Source organism: Peromyscus leucopus, chromosome 1 (assembly GCF_004664715.2).
Source record: "Peromyscus leucopus breed LL Stock chromosome 1, UCI_PerLeu_2.1, whole genome shotgun sequence".
NCBI classification, from domain to species: domain Eukaryota; kingdom Metazoa; phylum Chordata; class Mammalia; order Rodentia; family Cricetidae; genus Peromyscus; species Peromyscus leucopus.
In genome coordinates, this window is record NC_051063.1 from 162,645,632 (window position 1) to 162,668,293 (window position 22,662).

General features: G+C 50.9%; 3 protein-coding genes across 5 annotated transcripts; 1 reads left to right on the forward strand and 2 right to left on the reverse strand.

Moving 5' to 3' along the window:
- Positions 1-4,444: 4,444 nt before the first annotated feature.
- On the reverse strand, positions 4,445-14,452 carry Nfkbid (NFKB inhibitor delta). 2 transcript variants are annotated; one of them, XM_028855304.2, is made up of 12 exons: positions 14,354-14,452; positions 12,679-12,779; positions 12,456-12,516; positions 11,407-11,618; positions 9,724-9,911; positions 9,528-9,633; positions 9,279-9,425; positions 9,112-9,163; positions 8,866-9,014; positions 6,217-6,333; positions 5,814-5,978; positions 4,445-5,049 (listed from the first exon to the last, which is right to left on the reverse strand). In XM_028855304.2, the coding sequence occupies exons 4-12, from the start codon at positions 11,410-11,412 to the stop codon at positions 4,996-4,998; spliced, it is 984 nt and encodes a 327-aa protein (XP_028711137.1). In that variant the 5' UTR covers positions 11,413-11,618; positions 12,456-12,516; positions 12,679-12,779; positions 14,354-14,452; the 3' UTR covers positions 4,445-4,995. The 2 variants fall into 2 exon arrangements, with proteins under 2 accessions (XP_028711137.1, XP_028711136.2); XM_028855303.2 differs by lacking the exon at positions 14,354-14,452 and adding an exon at positions 13,630-13,796.
- A 1,866-nt stretch (positions 14,453-16,318) lies between these two features.
- Hcst (hematopoietic cell signal transducer) lies at positions 16,319-17,691 on the forward strand. Of its 2 annotated transcripts, none has more exons than XM_028855241.2 (4): positions 16,319-16,474; positions 16,812-16,835; positions 17,189-17,320; positions 17,543-17,691. In XM_028855241.2, exons 1-4 carry the CDS (start codon positions 16,432-16,434, stop codon positions 17,578-17,580), a joined length of 237 nt encoding a protein of 78 aa, XP_028711074.1. In that variant the 5' UTR covers positions 16,319-16,431; the 3' UTR covers positions 17,581-17,691. The 2 variants fall into 2 exon arrangements, with proteins under 2 accessions (XP_028711074.1, XP_028711073.1); XM_028855240.2 differs by having other exon boundaries at positions 16,321-16,474; positions 17,540-17,691.
- An 88-nt stretch (positions 17,692-17,779) lies between these two features.
- Positions 17,780-22,634, reverse strand: LOC114681639 (transmembrane immune signaling adaptor TYROBP). Its single transcript, XM_028855239.2, has 5 exons — positions 22,263-22,634; positions 21,790-21,816; positions 21,515-21,649; positions 20,798-20,841; positions 17,780-18,004 (listed from the first exon to the last, which is right to left on the reverse strand). The coding sequence occupies exons 1-5, from the start codon at positions 22,321-22,323 to the stop codon at positions 17,939-17,941; spliced, it is 333 nt and encodes a 110-aa protein (XP_028711072.1). The 5' UTR covers positions 22,324-22,634; the 3' UTR covers positions 17,780-17,938.
- Positions 22,635-22,662: the final 28 nt, after the last annotated feature.

The window sequence follows — 22,662 nt, forward strand, 5'->3', positions numbered from 1 at the left end:
TGCCCAGCAGGTGGCAGTCATACACCAACCGCTGCCTTAGTGAGTCCTGCTCTTCTGACAGATGGCTTGGGGAGGGAGTATCTATTTCTAACTCTCCCAAAGGCCTTATGAGTTAGCAGAGGCTCTTCATAAAATATCCATGTCAATACAGGTCTTGTATATTAAATAGACACAAGCAAGTGTAAAAAGGGAACCCCTGTGATAATGTGTGCTGCATACCACACCATGGTGCATCAGAGAACTTGGTTAGCATCATTGTCCTACACTAGTCACATCTTTATTAAACCCAGAGGCGGCAGGCACACACTCCCCACCAATGCCGGGAGGGGGAAAAAAACACCTCACAACCATACATGATTAATAGAGTTTACATTCTAAGTCGGGTGTTGAGGTGCACGCCTTTGATCCCAGCACTCAGGAGGCAGAGACCAGTGGATCTCTGTGAGCTCAAAGTCAGCCTGGTCTACATAGCAAGTTCTAGGCTACATAATGAGACCCTGTATCTAATTAGTTAATTTTATATTCTAATGACAATGTCTGGTTATTTTGTGTGTGTGTGTGTGTGTGTGTGTGTGTGTGTGTGTGTGTGTATGTGTGTGCGCACACACACAGGCACACTCGAATGTGTGCACGTCAGCATACACCACAGTTATATGGGAAGTTGGAGGAGTCAGTTTTCTCCTTCCCTGATGTGGGTCCTGGGTGTGGATATTGAAGTCATCAGGCTTGGTGGCAGCAAGCCCCTTTACTGGCTGAGCCATCCCATCAGCCCTGCTTATGAATTTTATTTTTTATTTATTTATTTTTTTGGTTTTTCAAGACAGGGTTTCTCTGTGTAGTTTTGGTGCCTGTCCTGGATCTTGATCTGTAGCCCAGGCTGGCCTCGAATTCACAGAGATCTGCTGCTCCTGTCTCTTGAGTGCTAGAATAAAAATCATGTGCTGCCATGCCAGGCCTTTGTTTATTAATTTTAGAAAGCTGTTGTTAGGGGCTGGAGAGCTGGCTTAGCTGTTAAAAGACCTTCTCATTCTTCCAGAAGACTCAGTTTGGTTCTCAATACCCATCTGTGTTAATTCACAGCCATGTGCACTCCATCTCCAGGGAATCTGATGCTTTCTTTTGGCCTCCATGGGCATCTATACTCTTTCACACACATACAGTTAAAAAATTTAAATTCTGCCGGGCAGTGGTGGTGCACACCTTTAATCCCAACACTCGGGAGGCAGAGCCAGGTGGATCTCTGTGAGTTCGAGGCCAGCCTAGGCTACAGATCGAGTTCCAGGAAAGGAGCAAAGCTACACAGAGAAACCCTGTCTCAAAAAATCAAATAATAATAATAATAATAATAAATAAATAAAATTTAAATTCTAAAACAATACTGCCTTAGTTTGGATTTCTATTTCTGTGAAGAGACACCATGACCACAGCAACTCTTATAAGGAAAACATTAATTGTGGTGGCTCACTTACAATTTCAGAAGTCTGTCCACTATCATCATGGCAGGAGCATGGTAGACTTCAGGTAGATGGTAGCTGAGTCCTACATCTTGCAGGCAACAGGAAGTCGACTGAGACACTGGGCAGTATCCTGAGCATAGGAAACCTCAAAGACCACCCCCACACTGACACACTTCCTGCAATACGGCCACACCCACTTCAACAAAGCCACGCCTCCTAACAAAGCCATGCCTCCTAACAATGCCACGCCTCCTAACAAAGCCACTCCCTAAGGGAATATGGGGGCCAATTACATTCAGACTAGCACAAATACCATCATTAAAGTATTTGCCATTGCTCTTTTGATACCTTGTGCCCTTAAAACAGCCTTCGTCTTTAACTGGATTATTTTTTAAACAGGGTCCCTAAACTATAACTCACAATAGACTGTATAAAGAACTCCCAATTGTAGGTAAGTTCTTGTATGAAATACAGCACATTCATATGGATTCTTCATGGGCCAGCCACAACACCACCACATCCAGGAACACACACACTGGCATGAGGCTGCTGACATGGGAGACAACACTTGGCCCTGGTAACTCTGCCTCCCAGTTTTCTTCCCTATCCTCTTGAACTCCTGATCCTCCTGCCTCAGCCTCCCAAGAGCTGGGATGATAGGAGTGCACCATCATGCCTGATTTAGTCATGTGACTTTGGTCTGACGCAAGCAGATCAAGGTAAGCCTGATGCAAGCAGGGATATTTCCTCTCAAGATGCTGTCTCTTGGAGCCCGGACTCACTGTGCTGGCTAGCTTTGTCATCTGAGAGGAGGGAACCCCAACTGAGAAAACACCTCCATAAGATCAGGTTGTAAGCAAACCTGTAGAGAATTTTCGTGGTTAGTGACTGATGGGGGAGGGCCCAGTCCATTGTGGGTGGTACCATCCCTGGGCTGCTGGTCCTGGGTTCTATAAGAAAACAGGCTGAGCAAGCCATGAGAGCAAGCCAGTAAGCAGCACTCCTCCATGGCCTCTGCATCAGCTCCTGCCTCCGGTTCCTGTCCTGACTTCCTTCAGTGATGAACAGGGACATGAAAGTGTAAGCCAAATAAACCCTTTCCTCCCCAAGATGCTTTTGGTCATGCATGGTGTTTCATCACAGCAATAGTGACCCTAACTAGGAACTCACCATGTAGAGAGCCGCCTGCCCTCCTGGACCACATGAAGAGATTGGTTCATCTAACAGTTGCCAGTACTCATCTGAGTTATCACATCTGTGACTGATTCAGTATTGGGTTCTAGCGTAAGCTTCCAGCTTACTTTGGCCATTTGAGTGACCAAAGCAAGATGCTTCCAGTTGAGCCCAGTCCAGATTGCAAAGCTTCAGGCAATTGTGAGGTAAGTGTTTGATGCCCCATGCTGGGCTGCACTGGCCTTAAAATGCACTAATGTAATGTAGTAGTTACTTTTTTTTCTTCTGTGACCTGTGAGAAACATCTTAAGGGACGTATTTGGCTCAGTTTCAGAGAATCTGGTCCACAGACCCACTGTGAGTCAGAGTTGTCAAGGCACTAGGAACGTATGGCAGAAAAGCCTCTTCATGGCTAACAGGGAGCTGGAAAAGAGGTAATAGGAAGAGGCCAGGGCAGGAACATGTCTCCAATGACAGGATTTGTCCAACTAGATTCCGCCTGACCTTTGGCCATTTCCCAGGAATGCCGTTGTATTAGGAATCTATCAAAGGGTGTATCCATGTACTCTCTCAGAGCTCTGACCACCTCATCTCTGGAGACACCCTCTCAGACACACCCAGAGCTGTCCTTCCTTTCCTAAAAGTTTCCTAATCCAGTCAAGGTGACAGAAGGGACCCTTGTATATGACTTGGTTTGTGGTCTACGAGAGTCCACAGGCAAGAGGCCTCTGGTGGGTTGAGGGGCTCTCTGGAGAGGGGACTCTGTAGCTCAGTGGAGTAGACAGACCAACAACTCCAGGGCAGATCTGAGAAGCAGGCTTGGTGGAGATCCTGTCTTGGTTTGACAGGTACCGTCTCTGGAAGCAGATGCTGAGAATGCCTGAAGGCATGTAACAGGGCGAGAACACCAGTAAGGAGGCTGGAATAGCCTCAGCTAGGGGAGGCCAGGAAAGAGAGGCTGTGTTACCAGGAGCCAGAGCGTCATTCCGCTGAGGGATTCAGGGAGCTTGAGCAAAATGCACTTCAGAGTTTAAATGTAACAGGTAGCCGTGGGGCCTGGGGCACTGTACACATCACCTCCTGGTCGTCATTAGTTAGGTTAGAGCAGGAAGTGGACATGATACCCCAGAACTGATTTCCTTCCTTCCTTAGTGCTTTGCTCGGATTAAACCTGGCCCTTTACTTTTAATTTGGCTCATTGTGTCAGCGGAGAAACCTACAACCTGGGAATCAAAGATTCTTCTTCCTTCCTCCCTCCCTCCCTTCCTTTCTTTCCTCTCTCTTTCTCTCCCTTCCTTTTAATTTTAAAATTAAAAAAATTGAGATAAGTTTTTTTTCCTTCTATAGCCCAGACTTGACTCAAACATGAATGATGAAATTATATGAGTGTGACATCACCCCAAAATTTTTGTTTGGTTGGCTTTTGGCTAGGGCTAGAGATGGAACATAGTGTTTTTAGACAGTCTCATTGTGTATTTTTGGCTGTCCTAGAACCTGCTAGGTAGACCAGGGTGGCCTTGAACTCAGAGACCTGCCTGCCTCTGACTCCCACGTGCTGGGTAAAGGTGTGCACCACCATACCCAGCTTGTCTTCTCAATAGTTTACACAGGAGATTGGGCACCAGATGCCTGCAAATGTCAGCAGCAGGAAGGGTAAGGCCATCTAAAAACCAGAACCTAATGTCTGCATCAGATCTGATGGCGTCTTGATCCTGACTCCCTAGCCTTTCTATCACCCAAACGTGGCCTTTCAAGGGGTCACCACCACCACCTTCCCGCACCAATGCCCTCCACTTGGAATGACATCACACAGCCCGAGGCCAAACGGAGTTTAATTGGGAGCTCCAGTGACACAGAGATCAAGGGGAACAATTCCGCGGGGATGCTGGGGTCTGGGACACTGAGTTCTAAACGACAGTGCAGTCAGAACTCAGGGCACGACAATCTCGGAGGGCCTTTCTGACATCCTGGGGAGGAGCGCTGATGTGAGGGTACTGGGATGCCTCAAACCCCGTGGAGGCTCCGTTGGAGTTTCTGGGGGTGTAAGACTGAGTCTAGGGAGGTGATCACGGCTGATCCAAGTAGGAGAAAGTTAAAGATTTCTGGGGTGTTTCACAGAAACAGTCAAGTGGGCTCGATTTCACAGAAATCATCTAGATAGCCCCTTGTAGAGGGAGGAGGTATCACATGACCCCAAATATTGGGGACTGCTCACCTCCCCCAGTGCCACTTTGGGGTTTTAATGTAAGACCCTAATGGCAGGATATTCCACACATATTATCACGAATCTGCGACATGAGCATACGCTGACTGTCCCACGGGACGGTGGGGACTGGAAAATCAGTCCAGGTTCTGGGTTTCAGTCCTAAGAGGACAAGCCTGGGGGTGCCGCACGGCTCCTCTTCAACAGCTGCCGGAGCTATGGACAGATGAGGTAGCGTGAGGTATGTGGGGGCGCAGGAGGCCCTTCAAAGGCTGGGGTTACACATGGGAGGCTGAGGGGTGCCTTGGGCGGGGTTACCGACAAGGGAGAAACCGAGTGGGGTCACTGGGGTTGGAAGGCCACAGGTCTAAAGTCAAGACAGGGGTTGAGGCCCATGCCTGTCACCCCACTACTTTGGGTGGCTGAGGCAGGGGAACTGGGAGTCAGGGGTCATCCTGGGCTATATACTGAAACCCATGTGAGGTTTGGAGTGAACCTGTGTTCAGACTCTGGTAGACACCCAGAAACCAGGAAGGTTTTGCTAGGCAGGGCTCACATCTTGGGGTCAGGGTCAGAAATTACATCTAAGGCTAGGATCCAGGGTTGGGAACAGTAATTCAGAGGTCTCACTAGGGGACTGAAGGCCACAGGACAAAGAAAGGGAGTCAGAAGGAGTTGTCATATTGAAGAAAGGGTCAGACATTAAGGTCAAAGGTCACCGCTTGGGGTTTTTTGTTTGTTTGTTTCATTTTTGAGACAGGGTCTAACTACGTAGGCCAGGCTAGCTCAAATTCTCACTCTTCCTGCCTTAGTCTTTCAAGAGTTGGGATTATCAGAGGGTAGTACTCAGCATAGGTCACTCTTTGAAGGGAAGAGTGGACAGGGACCGAGGACACCTTCTGAGACTAGATGCCATCCTCTAAATCAGTGTTGGTGCAGTTGGGGGACCCCCGATTAGCTCAAGTCAGGCCAGTGCTTACCCCCTCAGGGCCCGGCCCAGGTCGCAGCAAATGAACAGGCTGCTCGTTCTCCAGGTTGCGCAGTGTTGGGTCTGCTCCAGCAGCCAGCAGATGCCTCACAATGGCCTCCTGGGGCGGCCCAGGGGGCAGGGCAGCGGCCATGTGGAGGGCTGTGTTCCCATGGGCCTGTAACCACAAAGATCCAAGTGCCTGGGTCCTCTAAGCCACACTTGTGGATCCTGCCACATCCACAGCTCACATGTCACCCTTCACAGCCACACTCCGCCACCCGACTACAGAATACACAATCCTTTCACACCCCACATATTGTCCCCTGCACATCCACAGTTCACAGGACCCCAGTGCTCACCTGCCCCTTGCAACTGTATCTCAAACCACCCACAAATCTCTGCCTGTGCCCTACCTTCATATTGACAAAGGCCCGCAGGTCCCCCCTCGGCAGCCCCAGGAGCAGCTGAACCAGGGTAGGGTTGGCAGCCTGGACAGCCAAGTGCAGAATGGTCTTGTTGCTCTTGATCTCCTAGGAGGAGAAGAACAGCAGAGGTCAGGCCAGCCTTCCATCCACAGCCCTGGCAGCCACCAGGAGTGCCTTGCACAGATGTATGTGTTGTGTACTATGTAGGAAGACATGACTAAGGGAGGCCATTTGTAACATATGTGTCATAGGACTACACATTTAATATGACAATTTTCCAGTTCAAGTGTCTCCGAAAAAAGGAGATGCTTTTCCCAGTCCCTCAAAGGAGCTTTCTGGGCTAGGAGTTGTCCTGGTCACCTGGTGTCCTCTGCACACACTAAAATGCACCCTGTTACATACACACTGTACTGTATCCTAAGTACTGGAGCTGGGAGGCATTAATCAGCAGACATGTCCATGTAGGACACTGGCCTTCATAGTTTGGAGCAGCTGTTCTCAACCTTCTGTGGGTGATACATTGTGTACCCTAATAAACTTATCTGGGGTCAGAGAACAGAACAGCCATTAGATTAGACAGAGAGGCCAGACAGTGGTGCACACACGCCTTTAATCCTAACATTCCAGAGGCAGAGATCAGAGGACCCTGGACTAGAGGCTTTTAAGCAGTTCAGCTAAGACCCTTCCAGGTGAGGACTCAGAAGCTTCCAGTCTGAGGATTCGTGGAAACAGGATCAACTGAGAAGTTGTCAAGGTGAAGTTGGCTGTGGCTTGTTCTATTCCTCTGATCTTTCAGCATTCGCCCCAATATCTGGCTCCAGGTTTTTTATTAATAAGACTGTTTAGCAATTCATCTACAACCCTCCTAATGCTGTGACCCTTTAATACCGTTCCTTATGTTGTAGTGACCCCCAACCATACAATTATTTCACTGTTACTTCATAACTGTCATTTTCTACTGTTATGAATTGTAATATAAATATCTGACATGCAGAATATCTGATATATGATCTGCAAAGGGGTCATGACCCATAGGTTGAGAACTGCTGTTTTACAGGGGAAAAAGTTTTCTAAAATGAAACTTTACTACATGCTTTCAAGGAGCCTTAGGGTCTTCAGCTTTTATGCCCTCTACTGGAGCATTCTAGGCAGGGGCTCTACCACTGAGCCACACCCCAGCCCCTCACTGGAGGATTCTAGGCAGATGCTCTACCACTGAACCACACCCCCAGCCCCTCACTGGGGGATTCTAGGCAGGGGCTCCACTACTGAGCCACACCCCAGCCCCTCACTGGGGGATTCTAGGCAGGGGCTCTACCACTGAGCCACACCCCTAGCCCCTCACTGGGGGATTCTATACAGGGGCTCTACCACTGAGCCACACCCCAGCCCCTCACTGGGGGATTCTAGGCAGGGGCTCTACCACTGTAATAAGCATGAGGAAGCTCTAGGTTCCACTCTCAGCAACCGAAAGAAAAAAAAAAAACAAAAGAAAGGAAGGAGGAAAGGACAAATAGTTATAGAAATAATTACAGGCTTGTATTTGCTCAAAGACAGCACAGGACTGGCCCTGGTGATGCAGTTTATCAGCTCTGCACTTGGGAGGTTGAGGCAGGAGATGCTGAGTTTGAGGTCAGTCTGGGCTACATAAAGAGACTGTGCCTTTTGTAATGACAAAAAAATAAATAATGATATAGGTTTGTGAAGAACTCGTCTAGCCTGCACTAGAACTTGGGTTAAATCCTCAGCACCAGCAAAAACTGAAACCTGAAAGGAAAGCGGGCGAGAGGATGGGATGATGGGGGTCGCTGTGGTTGCTGATCACCGACACAATCCTGGCACGAGGGCACATTATGACAGTCTTTGCAATTAACCCATGTTCAAATCTGTTTTTGGAAGAACAATTTATTAAATACGGGCCAAAGGGGAAATAGGCTGGGTAGTAGTACAGTACATCTTCCATCCTATGCTCAAAACTCTTGAACTAAAAAAACTAATGTTTAAAATGAAACGATATGGAATTCTCTCAGCCTGCCTATGAAGGCATAACTATGACAGTACAAAAGGGTTAAATATGTAATTAGGAGCCAGGTGGTGATGGCACACACCTTCAATCCCAGTACTCAGGAGGGAGAGCCAGGCGGATCTCTGTGAGTTCGAGGCCAGCCTGGGCTACAGAGTGAGTTCCAGGAAAGGTACAAAGCTACACAGAGAAACCCTGTCTTGAAAAACCAAAAAAAAAAAAAAAAAAAGAAAAAAAGAAAATGTAATTAGGAGCCAAGTTCTAGGGTCAGATTCCTGATCCCTTGGGTCTAATTCCCACAAAAGCTATGGGACTTCTGAACCCTTGGGACTCAGATTTCTCATCAGTAAAATATAAAAAATAAGAATACATGCCTAGAAGGGTGGGTGGGGGGTGGGGGTGGACAAAGGCTGATCTAAGTCACTCCATGCTTGATGAAGCTAAGATCAATAATATCCACATGGATGAGCAGGCCTCAGAGAAGTGGAGGAACAAACTCAGGGTTACCCAGGTAGACGAGGCAGTGCCAGCATTTGTTAGGCCCCTGGGCATCCAGGTGGCCCTTTGCTCACACTTTCCTATGGGCCTGCCCGTCCCCTGCCACCCAAGCTCACCTGGCTGGTGTGACTGGCTCCCATTTGCAGCAACATCTGCACACAAGTCAGTCTGTCTCGGGCTTGGGAACTCAGCATCCTCGGACAGACGCTAGGTGGGGGCGTAGCAGCATTGAGGGCCAGGATGGCTGTGTGGAGGGGGGTAAGGCCTGTGGAATGGAACAGTGAGGAACCTGCACCTGGACATCCACCCTGACCAGCCAGCCTGCCTGCCTGCCACACCAGCCCTGGCCATGATCAGCTCACCTTCGAAGTCTCTGGCTTCCAGGTCCACGTGAATGCCTGATTTAAACACAGCCTAGAAGGGGAAGAGGAAGAGAGCTGTGGAAGGGTCTCCCTAAACCTGGTCCTGGAAACCAGGCTCTGGATAACTAGCCCACCCCAGACACCCTGGCTCTGCCTGCTGCCCATACCGAAAGGACTCCTGGGAGCCCGTACGTGGCGGCCACATGTAAGACAGAACGGCCTTGATGGTCAGTAGCGTTAGCCTCTGCTCCCAGGCTCAGCAGGTCTTCCACAATCAGTGGCTGGTTGGCAGCAGCTGCCACCAGGAGAGGAGTCTGTAAGTCACAATAAAATCAGCCTGGACTCCCAGAGTCCTCCCTTCTGAAAGTCAGGTGCCCTCTTCCCCAGGTGCAAAAGTCTGGACTCCCGGCCCTCACCTTGCCTTTATGCTCACGAATGTCCAGCTGTCGGTACATCTGTAATACCTCTGCTGCGGCATACGCTGCCCAGCGTAGTCCCCGAGCCGCAAACAGGTGCAAGAGCCTGAGGATGGGTGGGGTGGGGGCAGCATGAGAGGAGCGCCCGCCCAGAGAAGCCAGGAGTCTGTAGATCACCCTGTCCCCCTCTACTCACGTGTCTCCTTCCTCATCCTGGGCCAGCAGCTGTTGCGGCCCCAAAGCCAGTATGTGAGCTCGGGCTGTCTCCAGGGAGGGCCCAGTGGATGGAGGCAACTGTGGAGATCCTGGGGGGAGGCTGGAGACTCTCCAGGATCCTACCTGTGACAGGGAGGGTTCTGTGTAGAGCCGGGTATCCAGAGAGTCCTGAGGGGTACGGGGAGGGGGTGGGAAGAGTCGGTCAGCTGAGAATTCTCCTCACACACAGCACACAGCCCCTGGTCAAATGGGTGAGACCAGGAGCTGACTTTGAACCCTGGGACTTCAGTTTTGCCACAAGGAAGAAGAGTTTTTTGTTTTCTGCTTGCTTTTGTCTTTTGAGAGAGGATATCACTGTGAAGCCCGGGCTAGCCTTGAACTTGAAGCAATTCTGCCACAGTGGTCTGAGTGCTGGGATTATGAGCATATACTATTATACCTAGCTTGTTTTTGTTTCTGCTCTGCTATACAGCCTAGACTGGCTTCTTCTTCTTCTTCTTTTTTTTTTCTTTTTAAAAAGATTTATTTATTTATTATGTATACAGTGTTCTGCCTGTAAGTATCCTTGCAGGCCAGAAGAGGGAACCAGATCTCATTACAGACGGTTGTGAGTCACCATGTGGTTGCTGGGAATTGAACTTAAGACCTCTGGAAGAACAGCCAGTACTCTTAACCTCTGAGCCATCTCTCCAGCCTAAGTATTATTTTCATTCAAGAAATCAGTTAGTACACTTGAGTCCTGTTTCCGTCTTCTTCAGTCCCATCTAATCTGATACATCAGAAACTACCAGAGCCATGCTTCAGGCACAGTGTTGGTTTTGGTTTTTTTTTTTTTTAATTGAAAATAGAATTTTTTCACACAATAGATTCTGATTACAGTTTCCCTTCCCCAAGTTCCTCCCAGAGCCTCCCTATCTTCCCACTCCCCCAAATCCACACACTTTCTCTCTCTCTCATTAGAATACAAACAGGCATGTAAAAAATAGTAATACTAACAAGATAAAATAAAAACAAACTAGAATAGGACAAAAACAAACAGGAATAAAGAAGTACAAGAAATATAGACAGACACACAGATTTGCACACACAGAAAATCCATACAAACAAAATCAGAAACCATAATATTTAAGGAAAAGATCTGTAAGGAAAAAAAGAAAAAAACAGACAAAACATTATGAAACAAAACCCCTCCAAAAATACCAGAGTTTGTTTGGTGTTGCCCATCTACTGGCTTCTAACTCACAACTAGTTGGCTCAAAATGGCAAACCTCTTGCCTCTGCCTCCCAGGTTCTGAGACCACAGGTATAAGCCAGTACACCTGGTGGGGGATGGGATCTTAAACCAGCCCCTGACATCGTAGACTATTGCAGGGATGTAACTGAGATTCTCATGGGGAACCCACGGCCTCTTGCATGCTAGGGAAGAGCTTGACCGTGGAGCAATACTCCCCAACACTCTCTGTTTTCCACCTTTCATTTAAAGATGAGGTCTTACTAACGCGCTCAGGGCAACCGTGAACTCATTCTGTAGCCCAGGCAGGTCTTACATCTTACAATCCTGCTTCTGCCCCCAGCAGTCGGAATGACAGGCTTAGATCGCTAGGCTCAGCACAACTGGGAATTTTTTGGGGGCCCTTAGCATATGTCCCCGTGTATAATTTACCTCCATCCCCAGGGGAAATGGGCCTGGGCGCCCTGGGTCTGACGGTGGGTAGAAATCAGGAGTCAGGAAGCCTTCAGCAGCAGAGTATGGGCAAGAGCTGTCTGTATAAGTAGCATGGGTGCTGGGGTCCCAGTCTGCAAAGCCTGAAGGGGGAGCCAGGTTGCCAGGTCCTGAATCCACGGTCTCTTGGAAGGTGGGGAAGTGAGTGTGGCCTGAAAGGAAGAGGATGGGCAGGGACCAGCCTGTTATTACAGACTGGGAGACACAGCCAGGGATAGTGATCCTGGAGTGTCCCAGGGATAGTGAACCTGAGCCAGGGATAGTGAACATGGAGTGTCCCAAGGTCAGAGTCACAGCCAGGGATAGTGAACATGGAGTGTCCCAAGGTCAGAGACACAGCCAGGAATAGTGAACCTGGAGTGTCCCAAGGTCAAAACTGGGAGACACAACCAGGGATAGTGATCCTGGAGTGTCCCAAGGTCAGAGACTGGGAGACACAGCCAGGAATAGTGAACCTGGAGTGTCCCAAGGTCAAAACTGGGAGACACAGCCAGGGATAGTGAACCTGAGCCAGGGATAGTGAACCTGGAGTGTCCCAAGGTCAGGGAACCTGGAGGGCTGGGACTGGAGACCCTGAGGAAGGAGCTGGGTCCTCCAATCCTGGAAATCAACAAGTTGGTCTGAAGCAGCTGGGACCTGGACTCCTGGAATCGCAGAACTCTGGGTCCTTTAAGGACTATATGCAAACTACTGGGCTACAGAAAACCAATGTGAAATCCCAGGGGTTTCTGTTCTGTTTTCTTTTTGGGGACAAAGTGTCTTAGATAGCTCTAGGTGGCCTAGAACTCACACCCAATGGCACTCCTCCCCTGCTCAGTTTCTGAAGTGCTGGGAGCAGGCATGTGCAACTATGGAAGGCTGTCCATCAAAATTTCTCCTGTGTCTCAACAACAATGAAGGCTGAACCCCTCGGTCCCCAAAGTTCTAAGAGCTGGGGTATCTAAGCGTCTAAGAGAAGTTGGGGCGGGGAACCAGCTTTCTATTCTTACCTGCTTCTGCCTCGTTCACAGACGGGGTCAGTGGCTGGGCCAGGGGAGGGGAGAAGTGGCCCTGAAAAGTGTAAAGAAAATGAAAGCACGAGTGAATTTATGTATCTGGAAGATTCGGGTCTGTTCCCCACCTGTAGATCACCAGAGTTAGGGCTACAACTCCCATGCCCCGGAGCGCACGTGGCTGCGTGTGCGGTCCTATCCCGGACTTCCCGAGACTCACCGGAACCCCACCAGCCTCAGGCTGCTGCTGACGGCGCCTCTGTTCTTCCAGGAGCTTCTTCACGGTCTGTGTTGGGCAGTGGCTGCGCTCAGTCCGACTCACTGTGTGGGGGAAGGCAGAAGGAAGTCATCAGGAATGTTTAAGTCACCCAAATGTACCCTCAGCGGCAGCAGTGGGCAGCGAGGAGTGGACGTGGGCGCCCTCCTTTCTCTCCCGCGCGGAAAATCTGGCACATTGATGCCGCCGGAGAACTACAAAGCCAATAGAAGATGCTGAGTGCAGGGCCCGCCTCCGCCATTTCCTTCCTTTTACTCCACGCTTTTCCTCTGCCCCAACTTTCCACCAGCGTAGTGGAAACTGAGGAAGTGGGGAGGCTAGCACTCCTCTGAAGCATCTGTTTCCTCTACACCCCACTCCTCTGAAGCATCGCCACATCCGTAAAAAAATCCCAACCTAGGCTCCTGAGGCTTGGAGGGGAGGGTTGGGGGTCTGCTAATCTCTACTTCCTGAAAAAGCATACACAGGTTCCTAATGTCTGTTTTACACTAGGAGTGGAGGCACACTCCAGCAATCTCAGCACTCGCGAGGTGGGGACAGGAGGATCACGTGCTCATCTCATACTAAGTTAGAGGACAGCCTGGACTACCCCGGACCCTGCCTCAGAACAACAAATTATTTCTCTATTCTAGAATCTGACATGTGGGGCTCGGGGCGGGGCTCAGTGGATGGTAGAGGGGTGCCTACCGTCCTCAGCACTGAAAAAAAGATGAGCTGCTACTCTGGGGGCCACCACTCTTGTCCCATCCTCTCTGCCAGGGTCTACAAAATCAGTAGCCACTAGCTCCTCGGGAATCCGGAGATCTGGAGTCGCAAAGCTCCGGCCCCCACCTCTGCAGACTTGGGAGTTGCAGGGACCCACCATCCCGCCCATGCGTCGCATAGATGCCGCACCCTCTCATGCAGAACCCAAGAGTCCGGATCCTCAGTCTCCTTCTCTAGGACCTGGAAGTCCGGTTCCCAAGCCCCAAGAAGAGAAAAATGCCCCAGCTCAGGTTTCCGGGCTTAGACTCAGGCGCACAAAGGGTTAAGCAAGCCGGGGGCTGACTCGGAAACCTCGAGGCGGGACGCCACGCGCTGACGTCACCGCGCTCACGCAAGGGAATCTTCCATCTCCCAGTTCCGCTCCAGACTCGCGCTGCAGGTGTCCCGCTCGGAGGCGGGGCGCGCAGCGAAGCGCTGCGCCCGTGGAATCCCCGCGCACGGGGAATTCCTGTCCCGCCCGGGGTCCCTGCACCGGTGGTGCTCTGGGAAATCCCAGGGCGGGGCAGGTCCCGGCCGGAGAGGTCTAACGCCGGACCTTTGGGACCCAAATCTGCAACCATAACCACAGTGCAACCCCCTCCTTGGGGGAAAGAGTCGGGGTCCCTTCGTCCTCTTACAGGATCCCAGGATCAGGCCTCCCAACCCTTGCACCCTAACCCCCTACCCCAAGATCCCAGATCTCCCTCTTAATCTCCATCACTCTGAAGACTCAGGAGTCCAGAATCCCATCCGCTTCTCTTCAGCCCTCTCCCTTAAACGTTGAGGACACCCCTACTCTCCGGGCCCAGCTTAATGCTCCAGCCAACCCTCAAGCGCTCAGAAAGTCGCGTGCCCCGCTTTACCCCATCCTTACCTCTCGGATTCTTGGGTGCAGATTGCGGGCCCCCAGGCCCGCGACCTCGGCGCTGCGCCAGCCTCGCTGCTTCCCCCGCGGAGCCGCCGCCGGGTCCCCCGATCTAAAGCCAGGATCCCCGCGAGTTTTTAAATTGGGGTTTTGACCACGCCCATTCAAAGAGGACCCCGCCCACAGTTCTGGGAGTCCCCGGTTTAGCGCTAGAGCAAACTTTGTCTCTGAGTGGGAGGGGCTGACCTTGAAGGGTCTGATCACCTTGATCCATGGAAGGAGGGTGCTAGGGGTCCTGCCTCCAGGAAGAAGGGGACACTGGGTCCTGGAATTCTGAGTCTCTGGCCCAGGGGATGCTGGAGGCCTTGACTTGGCTGTGCATAGACAGAGCAGTGCTGTTGGGTGCTGGGGGAGAGTCTGGACCCCATGGCCTCCTGGAGAAGTCCTTAGGCAAGGGTGACTTAAATCGCTCCCTCTTTCCACGTGGCCTTTCCCTTCTTTAGAGTCAACTTTCATTTATAACCCCCCTCCCCCGTTGGTTTCAGTTTTGATTTCTGCGTGTGTGTATGAGAGAGACAGAGACGGAGACAGAGAGGCAGAGAAACAGACAGACATGGGTTCCTGTAGCGCAGGCTGGCCTAGATCTCTCGGTAACTGAGGATAATCTTGAACTCTGCCTGCCGCTCTTGCTCTCTCTCCCGAATGTCAGATTACAGGTGTGGGCTACCACATCCAAACAACAATATTTGCTTTTTTGTTTTGTTTTGAGACAGGGTCTCCTTATGTAGCTCTAGCTGTCATGGAACTCACTACATAGACCAGGCTAGCCTTGAACTCACAGAGATCCGCCTGCTTCTGTCTCCCAAGTGCTAAGACTTAAAGGTGTGAGCCACTACGTCCGGCTCTAATATTTGCTTTTAAGAAATGCTGGGTGTGAGCTCCCCGGAGGTCAGAGAATGTGTGCTCTTCAGCCTGCTGCAGAAACACTGCCTTTCGTGTGGATCCGGGGCTCTAGCCCACGCCAAGTGCCTTCACCTCTCCTTGTCTGTGAGGCAGGCAGGGTCTTCCTACATAGCCATGACCAGCCTGGGATGCCAAACGTCAGGGATGGCCCTGAACTCAGCCACCTTCCTCCCTTGGGCTCCCTAAGGCTAGAATTACAGGCTTAGGCTATCATGCCCAGCTCACTATCAGTTGAAAAACTCTGTTAGCATGGAGGAGAGACACTTTGCTGGGTGCTTGGGACAGAGAGGTGTGAACCAAACTGGGTTTCCCAGCCCTCAGGAGGGACTGACATTCTCAGTTCCCACTTGGTGACCTTCCTTGGCACCTATTTGCAGCGACCAAATTTCTCTCCTGCTTTCAGTACTCTGCCTGGTGTTGGGTCTCTCCCTCCCCTGCTTCTGCCCTCAGCTTCCCTAGCTGGCTGCTGGTTCCCTTTCTCTGCCGACAGTGTGTGTGTGTGTGTGTGTGTGTGTGTGTGTGTGTGCACTTCGTTAGTGAGTTCATTCAGTCTTACGGTTGGTTTTAAATGCCATCCTTTAGCTATCAGCCCTCTCAGATTTACATGTCAGGACCAGGCGTCCCTGAAACCCAACTGTGGACATTCACATCTCCAGAGAGCTCTGTCAGGATCTCCAACTCAGTGTGCCCAAACGTAGGCAGCCCTCTCCCTCCTTAGCCAGCTCTTCCGAACAAACTCTCTTGTCAACCCAATTCTCCATCTTTCTAATCTCCCTCAGGCCAGAAGCTACAGTCACCCCTGGTCCCCTTTATAGCACACACCCTCTCCAGCCCCAAATGTTGTTGGCTTTACTTCCAAAATATTTCCAGAGTCTCCCTGGTACCCACACCATGGTCCACCTGCTACTCCCACCCGAATTATGACAGAAGCTTCTCTGGGCACTGACTCCCCCAAATTTGTTCCCCAGAATAAGTCTTAGGGACACACATGTACCCCCACACAGGAAGTATGTAGCACAGTCACCAGCAGAGTGACATCCGTTCTGGCTTCCTCCCTCTCTAGTCTTCTCAGGACCTCTCAGGACCACAGTCTTTGGCCAGATCCCTTCAGTCCTCGGCCCGCCATGACCCCTCCGGGCCACCTCTTGTTCCTGCTTCTGCTCCCAGGTGAAGCGGGCACTTAAGGTTTGAGGGGACAGAAAGGCTGCCATCTGATATCGGGGTGCGGAGGACAAGCCTTCTCCCTGTGCCCTTTTCTTTCTTGAGAGTCACTGTGTCTCAAGGTCTGGGTCCTTGGGGGTGGGGGGTGGGATTGTGGAGCTGTGAACTCTCCTCACCGCTAGGTCACTTCTGTTTCCCTTTTCTGGTCACTCTCTGCGTTCCAGGAAGCTCCATTTCTCATTTACCTCTCCAGTGTGGAGCTTAGGTCTCAAGCATCCCACCCGCCCTGAGCCCGTGTTGGGGACTACTCCCCGACCCCTATCCACTTTCTGTCTTTCCACAGTGGCTGCAGATCAGACGCCAGCAGGTGAGGGATGAACTTCAACAGCTGCCTCCAGTCCCGAAGTCTGGCCCACAGCACTCCCCTGAGGGCTCCTGACATTGCCTTAATCCCAGCCCTTTCTGGTCCATCTTGACTTCACCACCCAATTGGAGTGATGGGAACCGAGACTCTCCTTAACAGATTCCTGGTGTGCCCAGGGCACAGTCCTCGTGGTTCTGTGACTCCCCAGCCTCTCTTAGCTCCCCCCTCTCATTTTACTCCCTAATCCCCCCAAATCTACCCACTCTGTGGCACCTGGGGGCGGGGAGAGGGGCGCCCTGTGGTCTCGGCAAAGAGACCGGTCTCAGCTGCCTGCTTGTCTGGGCTCTAACCCCCAGGTTCCTGCTCAGGATGTGGGCCTCTGTCCCTGCCGCTCCTGGCAGGCTTGGTGGCTGCAGATGCGGTCTTGTCACTCATAATCGTGGGAGTGGTGTTTGTATGCACGCGCCCACACAGCGGGCCTGCCCAAGGTGACCAAACACTGGGGCGGGGCCTGGAGAGTGGGTAGCAGTCCCTAGGGAAGAAGGGGGTCCCACAAAGGCGGTCCCCGGGGAAGCCCTGGAGGAGGTGCTTGGGAAACCCTGGGGGAGGTATCTGGGGAACCCCTGAGGAAGCCCCTGAGGCAGGGGGTCTCCCAGGAAGGTGATGTGGGTGGTCATGCTTCATGCTCTCTCTACCCCATCCACCAGAAGATAGTAGAGTCTACATCAACATGCCTGGCCGAAGCTGACCTCTGCAACTTCTGGCTCTCCCGTCCTGGATCACGAGGGGGTGCCTGGGAACACACTCCTTCCCGACTGGAATAAAGCAATTCAAATGCCTCTCGTCTGTTCTTCCCAAAGTCTGCCGTCTAACCAGGTAGCTGTTTCCCGATTTAGAGCATTCTTGGGGCCCCACTGTTTACCCTCATAGGTAGCATAATTCAGTCATGGTTTTTGCTCCGTCATTTATTTGTGGACAGAAGTGGGGAGAGGTCAGACATCTCGGGGGGAGCACTCTGTGGATCTGTATCCCAGGGAGGGCATGTTGAGTAGGCATCAGGAATGGCTGGATTCAGGCATCAGGTTGCTGGTCGGCATAGTGTGGGCTCATCTGTAATACTGCCTCTGTGTGTTGAGGTCGCTGTAGACGTCTGGCCTCTGGCCCTGAAGCTCCTAAAAGACAGAGGCCATCATTGGAGGGGCCCCAGCAAGCCAAAGAAATCTAGCCTCCTAATGACCTTCAAGGTCCCTGGCAGCTTCTTCAAACTTAAAATCATGACAGAGATCCAGGTTTTATTCAAATGCCCGCAGTTCCCCACTTCTCTGCATGGACATTAAGTCCCAGCCTCAAGGCCTTTACACTCGCAATTCTCTCTGCCTGGGCAGCCAGCTCCCTAGATTGTCAGCCTCCTTCTCACCCTTTCAGCTTGGATATTTCTCAGCTTCCCTGTCTTTAGTTTCGTTCTCAACCCCACCATTACCACATTGGCTGGTTCTATTCTCTTCGTAATATCACCCCCAAATGCTTCATTTCAGTCTCTCCAATTAGGATGCTTGTGCTGACCCATGTAGGTCTCAACCAAGCCACTAAATAAATAAATAAATAATAAATAATAAATAAATAAATAAATAAGCTGGGCTGACATTGGCCCTAAAATTTCCTGGTTCTGAGGGACTGGACAGCCTCCTCAGTCTTCTGAGCCTCAAGTGGTCAAACTTGAGGTTGTTTTATTTGTTTTGTGTGTTTGTTTTTCCGACACATGATTTCTTTGTGTAGCCCTGGCTGTCCTGAAACTCTCTGTAGACCAGGCTGGCCTTGAACTCACAGAGATCCGCCTGGCTTTGCCTCCCAAGTGCTGGGATTAAAGACGTGCGCCACCACTGGTGGGCATCAAACTGAAGAATCTTACACTTTGCAAAGAAAACTTTTCTCCAGCAGGGAGGCCTGTGGGTAGAGCTGGCTGCAGGGGTAAGGCGACTTCCAGAGAAGGGAGGAGAAGGCACTGGTCTGTGGCTCCAGGGGCAGACTCCAGAGTTTCCTAACCCCTCGCTCCTAGCCCCGAGGTTAGGGAGGAGTCCTGAGATGGGGAAATGGCTGGGGGTAAGCTCTTGCTGCGAAGCTTGACAACGCGTTAGAGGTCTGAGACCCTCAAGGTGGAAGGAGAGAACTGACTGACTCCCACATGTTGGCCTCCACATGGCTGCCAAAGCATAAGCACCCACCCCCACCCACATCCACCCGAAAATAAATAATAAAATAAATGCAATTTAAAAAATAAGGCCTGAAGTCCTCCTATGGCCTTCCTGCACAAGTGCGCACGCACACACCACAAACACATACACACACACACCACACGCACACCACACACAAACACACACCACACTTGCAAACACACACCACATACAAACACACACCACATACAAACACACACCACATACAAACACACACCACATACAAACACACACCACATACAAACACACACCACACGCACACCACACACAAACACACACCACACTTACAAACATACACCACATACAAACACACACATACCACATACACACACCACACACATATATACACACACACCACAAAAACACACACACATACACAAACACACACACTACACCACATACACCACACACAAACACCACACTTACAAACACACACATACCACATACACATACCACACACATATATACACACACACCACAAAAACACACACACATACACAAACACACACTACACCACATACACCACACACAAACACACACCACATACAAACACACACACACATACACACACATAATAGAGTCTTGACACACGTGACTGACTACATTATGGTTTTTAGGGATGAATTTAAAGACTGCTTGCACTGTCTCTAGCTTACATACATAACTTTGACTTACTTTCATTTGAATTAATTCTGTTATTTATTTATTTATTTATTTATTTATTTATTTATTTATTTATTTATTGGGTTGAATCCTGGGCCTTGTGCATGCTAAATGAGTGTAGTCTGAGCCGCATTCCCATCCCATTCCACTTTTAATTTATTTTCCTTTTCAAAAGACAAGACAGGGTTTCATCCTGTAGTCCTCACTGGTCTGGAACTCTCTAGGTAAACCAGGCTGGCCTCAAACCCACAGGGATCCCCCTGCCTCTGCTTCCTCAGTGCAGACAATGCAGGCTTGTACCACCATGCCCGGTTCTGTGTGGTATGTTTGAGATACTATCTATATATGCTAGACTGGCCTTGAACTCACAGTCCTCCTGCCTAGCTTCTGAAATCCTGAGACAGCTGCTAATGATTATTAATGTTTATGTTGGTCCTGGGTATTAAATAAAGAGCTTTGCAAATGGCAGCCACGTGCTGTACCACACCATGCTGTATGACACCATGCTGTATGACACCCTACGCTCACCCCTTTTTTTGAGACAGGGTCTCTTTCTGTAGCCCAGGCTAATCTCAAACTCACTAAATAGCCCAGGTTGGCTTCAAACTTCCCATCATCTTGCCTCCCAACTTCTGGGATCACTTTGTACGTTTTGTGTGGGGTTTTCTGAGCAGCCTAGCTTTGGTCAGCTGTTCAAAGGAATGTCCAGTGCTCACATCCTGCTTCTGCAACACCGTAACACCGGTGGAGCTCCTCTCTTTAGAGACCCCACACTAAATTCTATTCCCTGCCTCACCAAGGACTTCTCCCAGTCTGACCGAGGGCCAGGCTTCCCCCAGATCAAAGCAAGGCTAACAAAGACAGAGCCCCTCTCTTTGCTCCCACACATCTGAGGATGAGCATAGAGGTCATGATTAATCATTGAACATGTCAGACAGGTGCCTCCTTTGTTTTCAAGATTGGGGGTGTGGCTGGGGAAGGGACCTTAAGGTGCTGGAAAGGGTTTTGTGTGTGTGTGTGTGGGGGGGTTGGGACTAGGAGTGAAGGTAGAGAAAGATTTGGTGTTCTTACCTGATAAGGTGACTCCGTCTCTGCAATGCGCTGTTTCCGGGTCCCTGGAAAGGGACAGAGAGTGACACAGGGTATAAAGATGGACTAAGCTGTGAATTGAGACTATATTATTGTTGTTGGGTTTTTAATTTTGTTTGGTTTGGTTTGGTTGGTTGGTTTTCTGAAACAGGGTTTCTCTGTGTAGTCCTGGCTGTCCTGGATCTCGCTCTGTAGACCAGGCTGGCCTCGAACTCACAGAGATCTGCCTGTCTCTGCCTCCCAAGTGTTGGGATTAAAGGTGTGTGCCACCACTGCTCCTGTTTGAGTGTTATTAAACCAGCCCTTCTGAGCAACTTGAGAGATGGTTCAGCAGTTTAGAGTGGGTACTGCTCTTGCAAAGGACCCAAGTTCAATTCCCAGCACCAACGTTATAACTCTAGGTCCAGGGCATCTGGCACCACTTTCTGGCCTTGGAAGACACTAAACTATTCAAATTAAACAATTAATGTATATATAAAGTAAGAGAGGAACAAGCCGCCAGCCTTCTGGCCTGAAGGAGTATCTCAGTTGGTAGGAAGAGCTTGAGTGCAAATGGGAGTCCCTGTCTGGGTCCTCAGCATTAAGGGAAGAGACAATAACAAATCAGCCCTTCCATCCCCAGCCCTCAGGTATCCGTGAGCTTGAAAGGTTCCCCCAACCCCCTCTTCCAACAGGCCAGCTCCTGAGTGCCCCACTCACCCTCTGCTGCCCCTCGGCCTCGAGGGATCACGCGGCCCAGAGAGTAGACAGCCAGGGCGATGAGCAACGTCAGCACCAAGTCACCCAGCACGATCCCAGCCAGCACACCCGGGCTCACCGGAGAGCAGTTGCAATCTGGGAAATTGTCACAGGAGGATGAGGAGGGCGACATAGGTTGACAGTCAGGGACTGGGTGTTAGCAGAGAGAGGGTTAGAAGGGTGACGTGAGGAGTCTTTGAGGGGAAGGGTGAAAGATTGGGGGTGTCATGGCTTACCACTCTGGGCCTGGACGGGACTTAATCCTAAGGAGGAAAAAAAAATTAGGTAAACGGAGAGAGGCAGGGGCAGGAGAATCAGAAGACTGAGGTTATCCTCAACTACATAGCAAGTTTGAAGCTAGCCTGGGCTATATGAGATTCTATATCCAAAAGAAGATGTAAACTGAGGCCCAGCCAGACAGGGATGTAGAACTCGGGAGAAGGTAGGTCTCGCGGCCCCCGGGGCCGGTACAGGGGCGACTGGCCAGTGTGCAGGGTCTGTGTCAGTGTGTCTGGTTCAGATCTTCCCTCCCAATGCTTCTACCAGGTCCCAGATCGTGGGGCCTCCAGCTCAGGCAGAGACCCAGAGGCCCTAGAGGAACCTTCTTCCGCCCAGCCCTCCCCTTCGGCTGTCCTGTCCCTTCCTGCTCTCTGCCCAGCCCTGGCCCTGAGCTGAAGACACAGGACAGCGGCAGAAGCCCCCGACTCACCTCCCACGGTCAGAAGGGCAGGAAGCAACAGAAGGTGCCAGGAGGGCTCCAGGGCCCCCATGGTGGTCAGACGTGCACTGGACACCACAGTCCAGCGGCTGGTGGGATGTGGTGTGACGTCCAACCAAGTGAAGGAGGAAGTCTGAGGTGGGTGGTGGCAGCGGGAGGAGGGGACAGCAGCAGGGAGGAGGGACAGACAGACATGACAAGAATGTGGCCAAGGGACTGTGCCATACACAGTCCTCACGGGCTGGGCAGAAAGGACCAGGGACACTCACAGCAGGCCTTGATCTCCATCTCCACAGAGGACAGGTGCAACGGGAGGGCAGGGGCTGACAAGAATTGAAAGCAGTTCAGCCTCTTCTGGCTGGGCAACCTTGAAGAAGTCACTTAGCCTCTC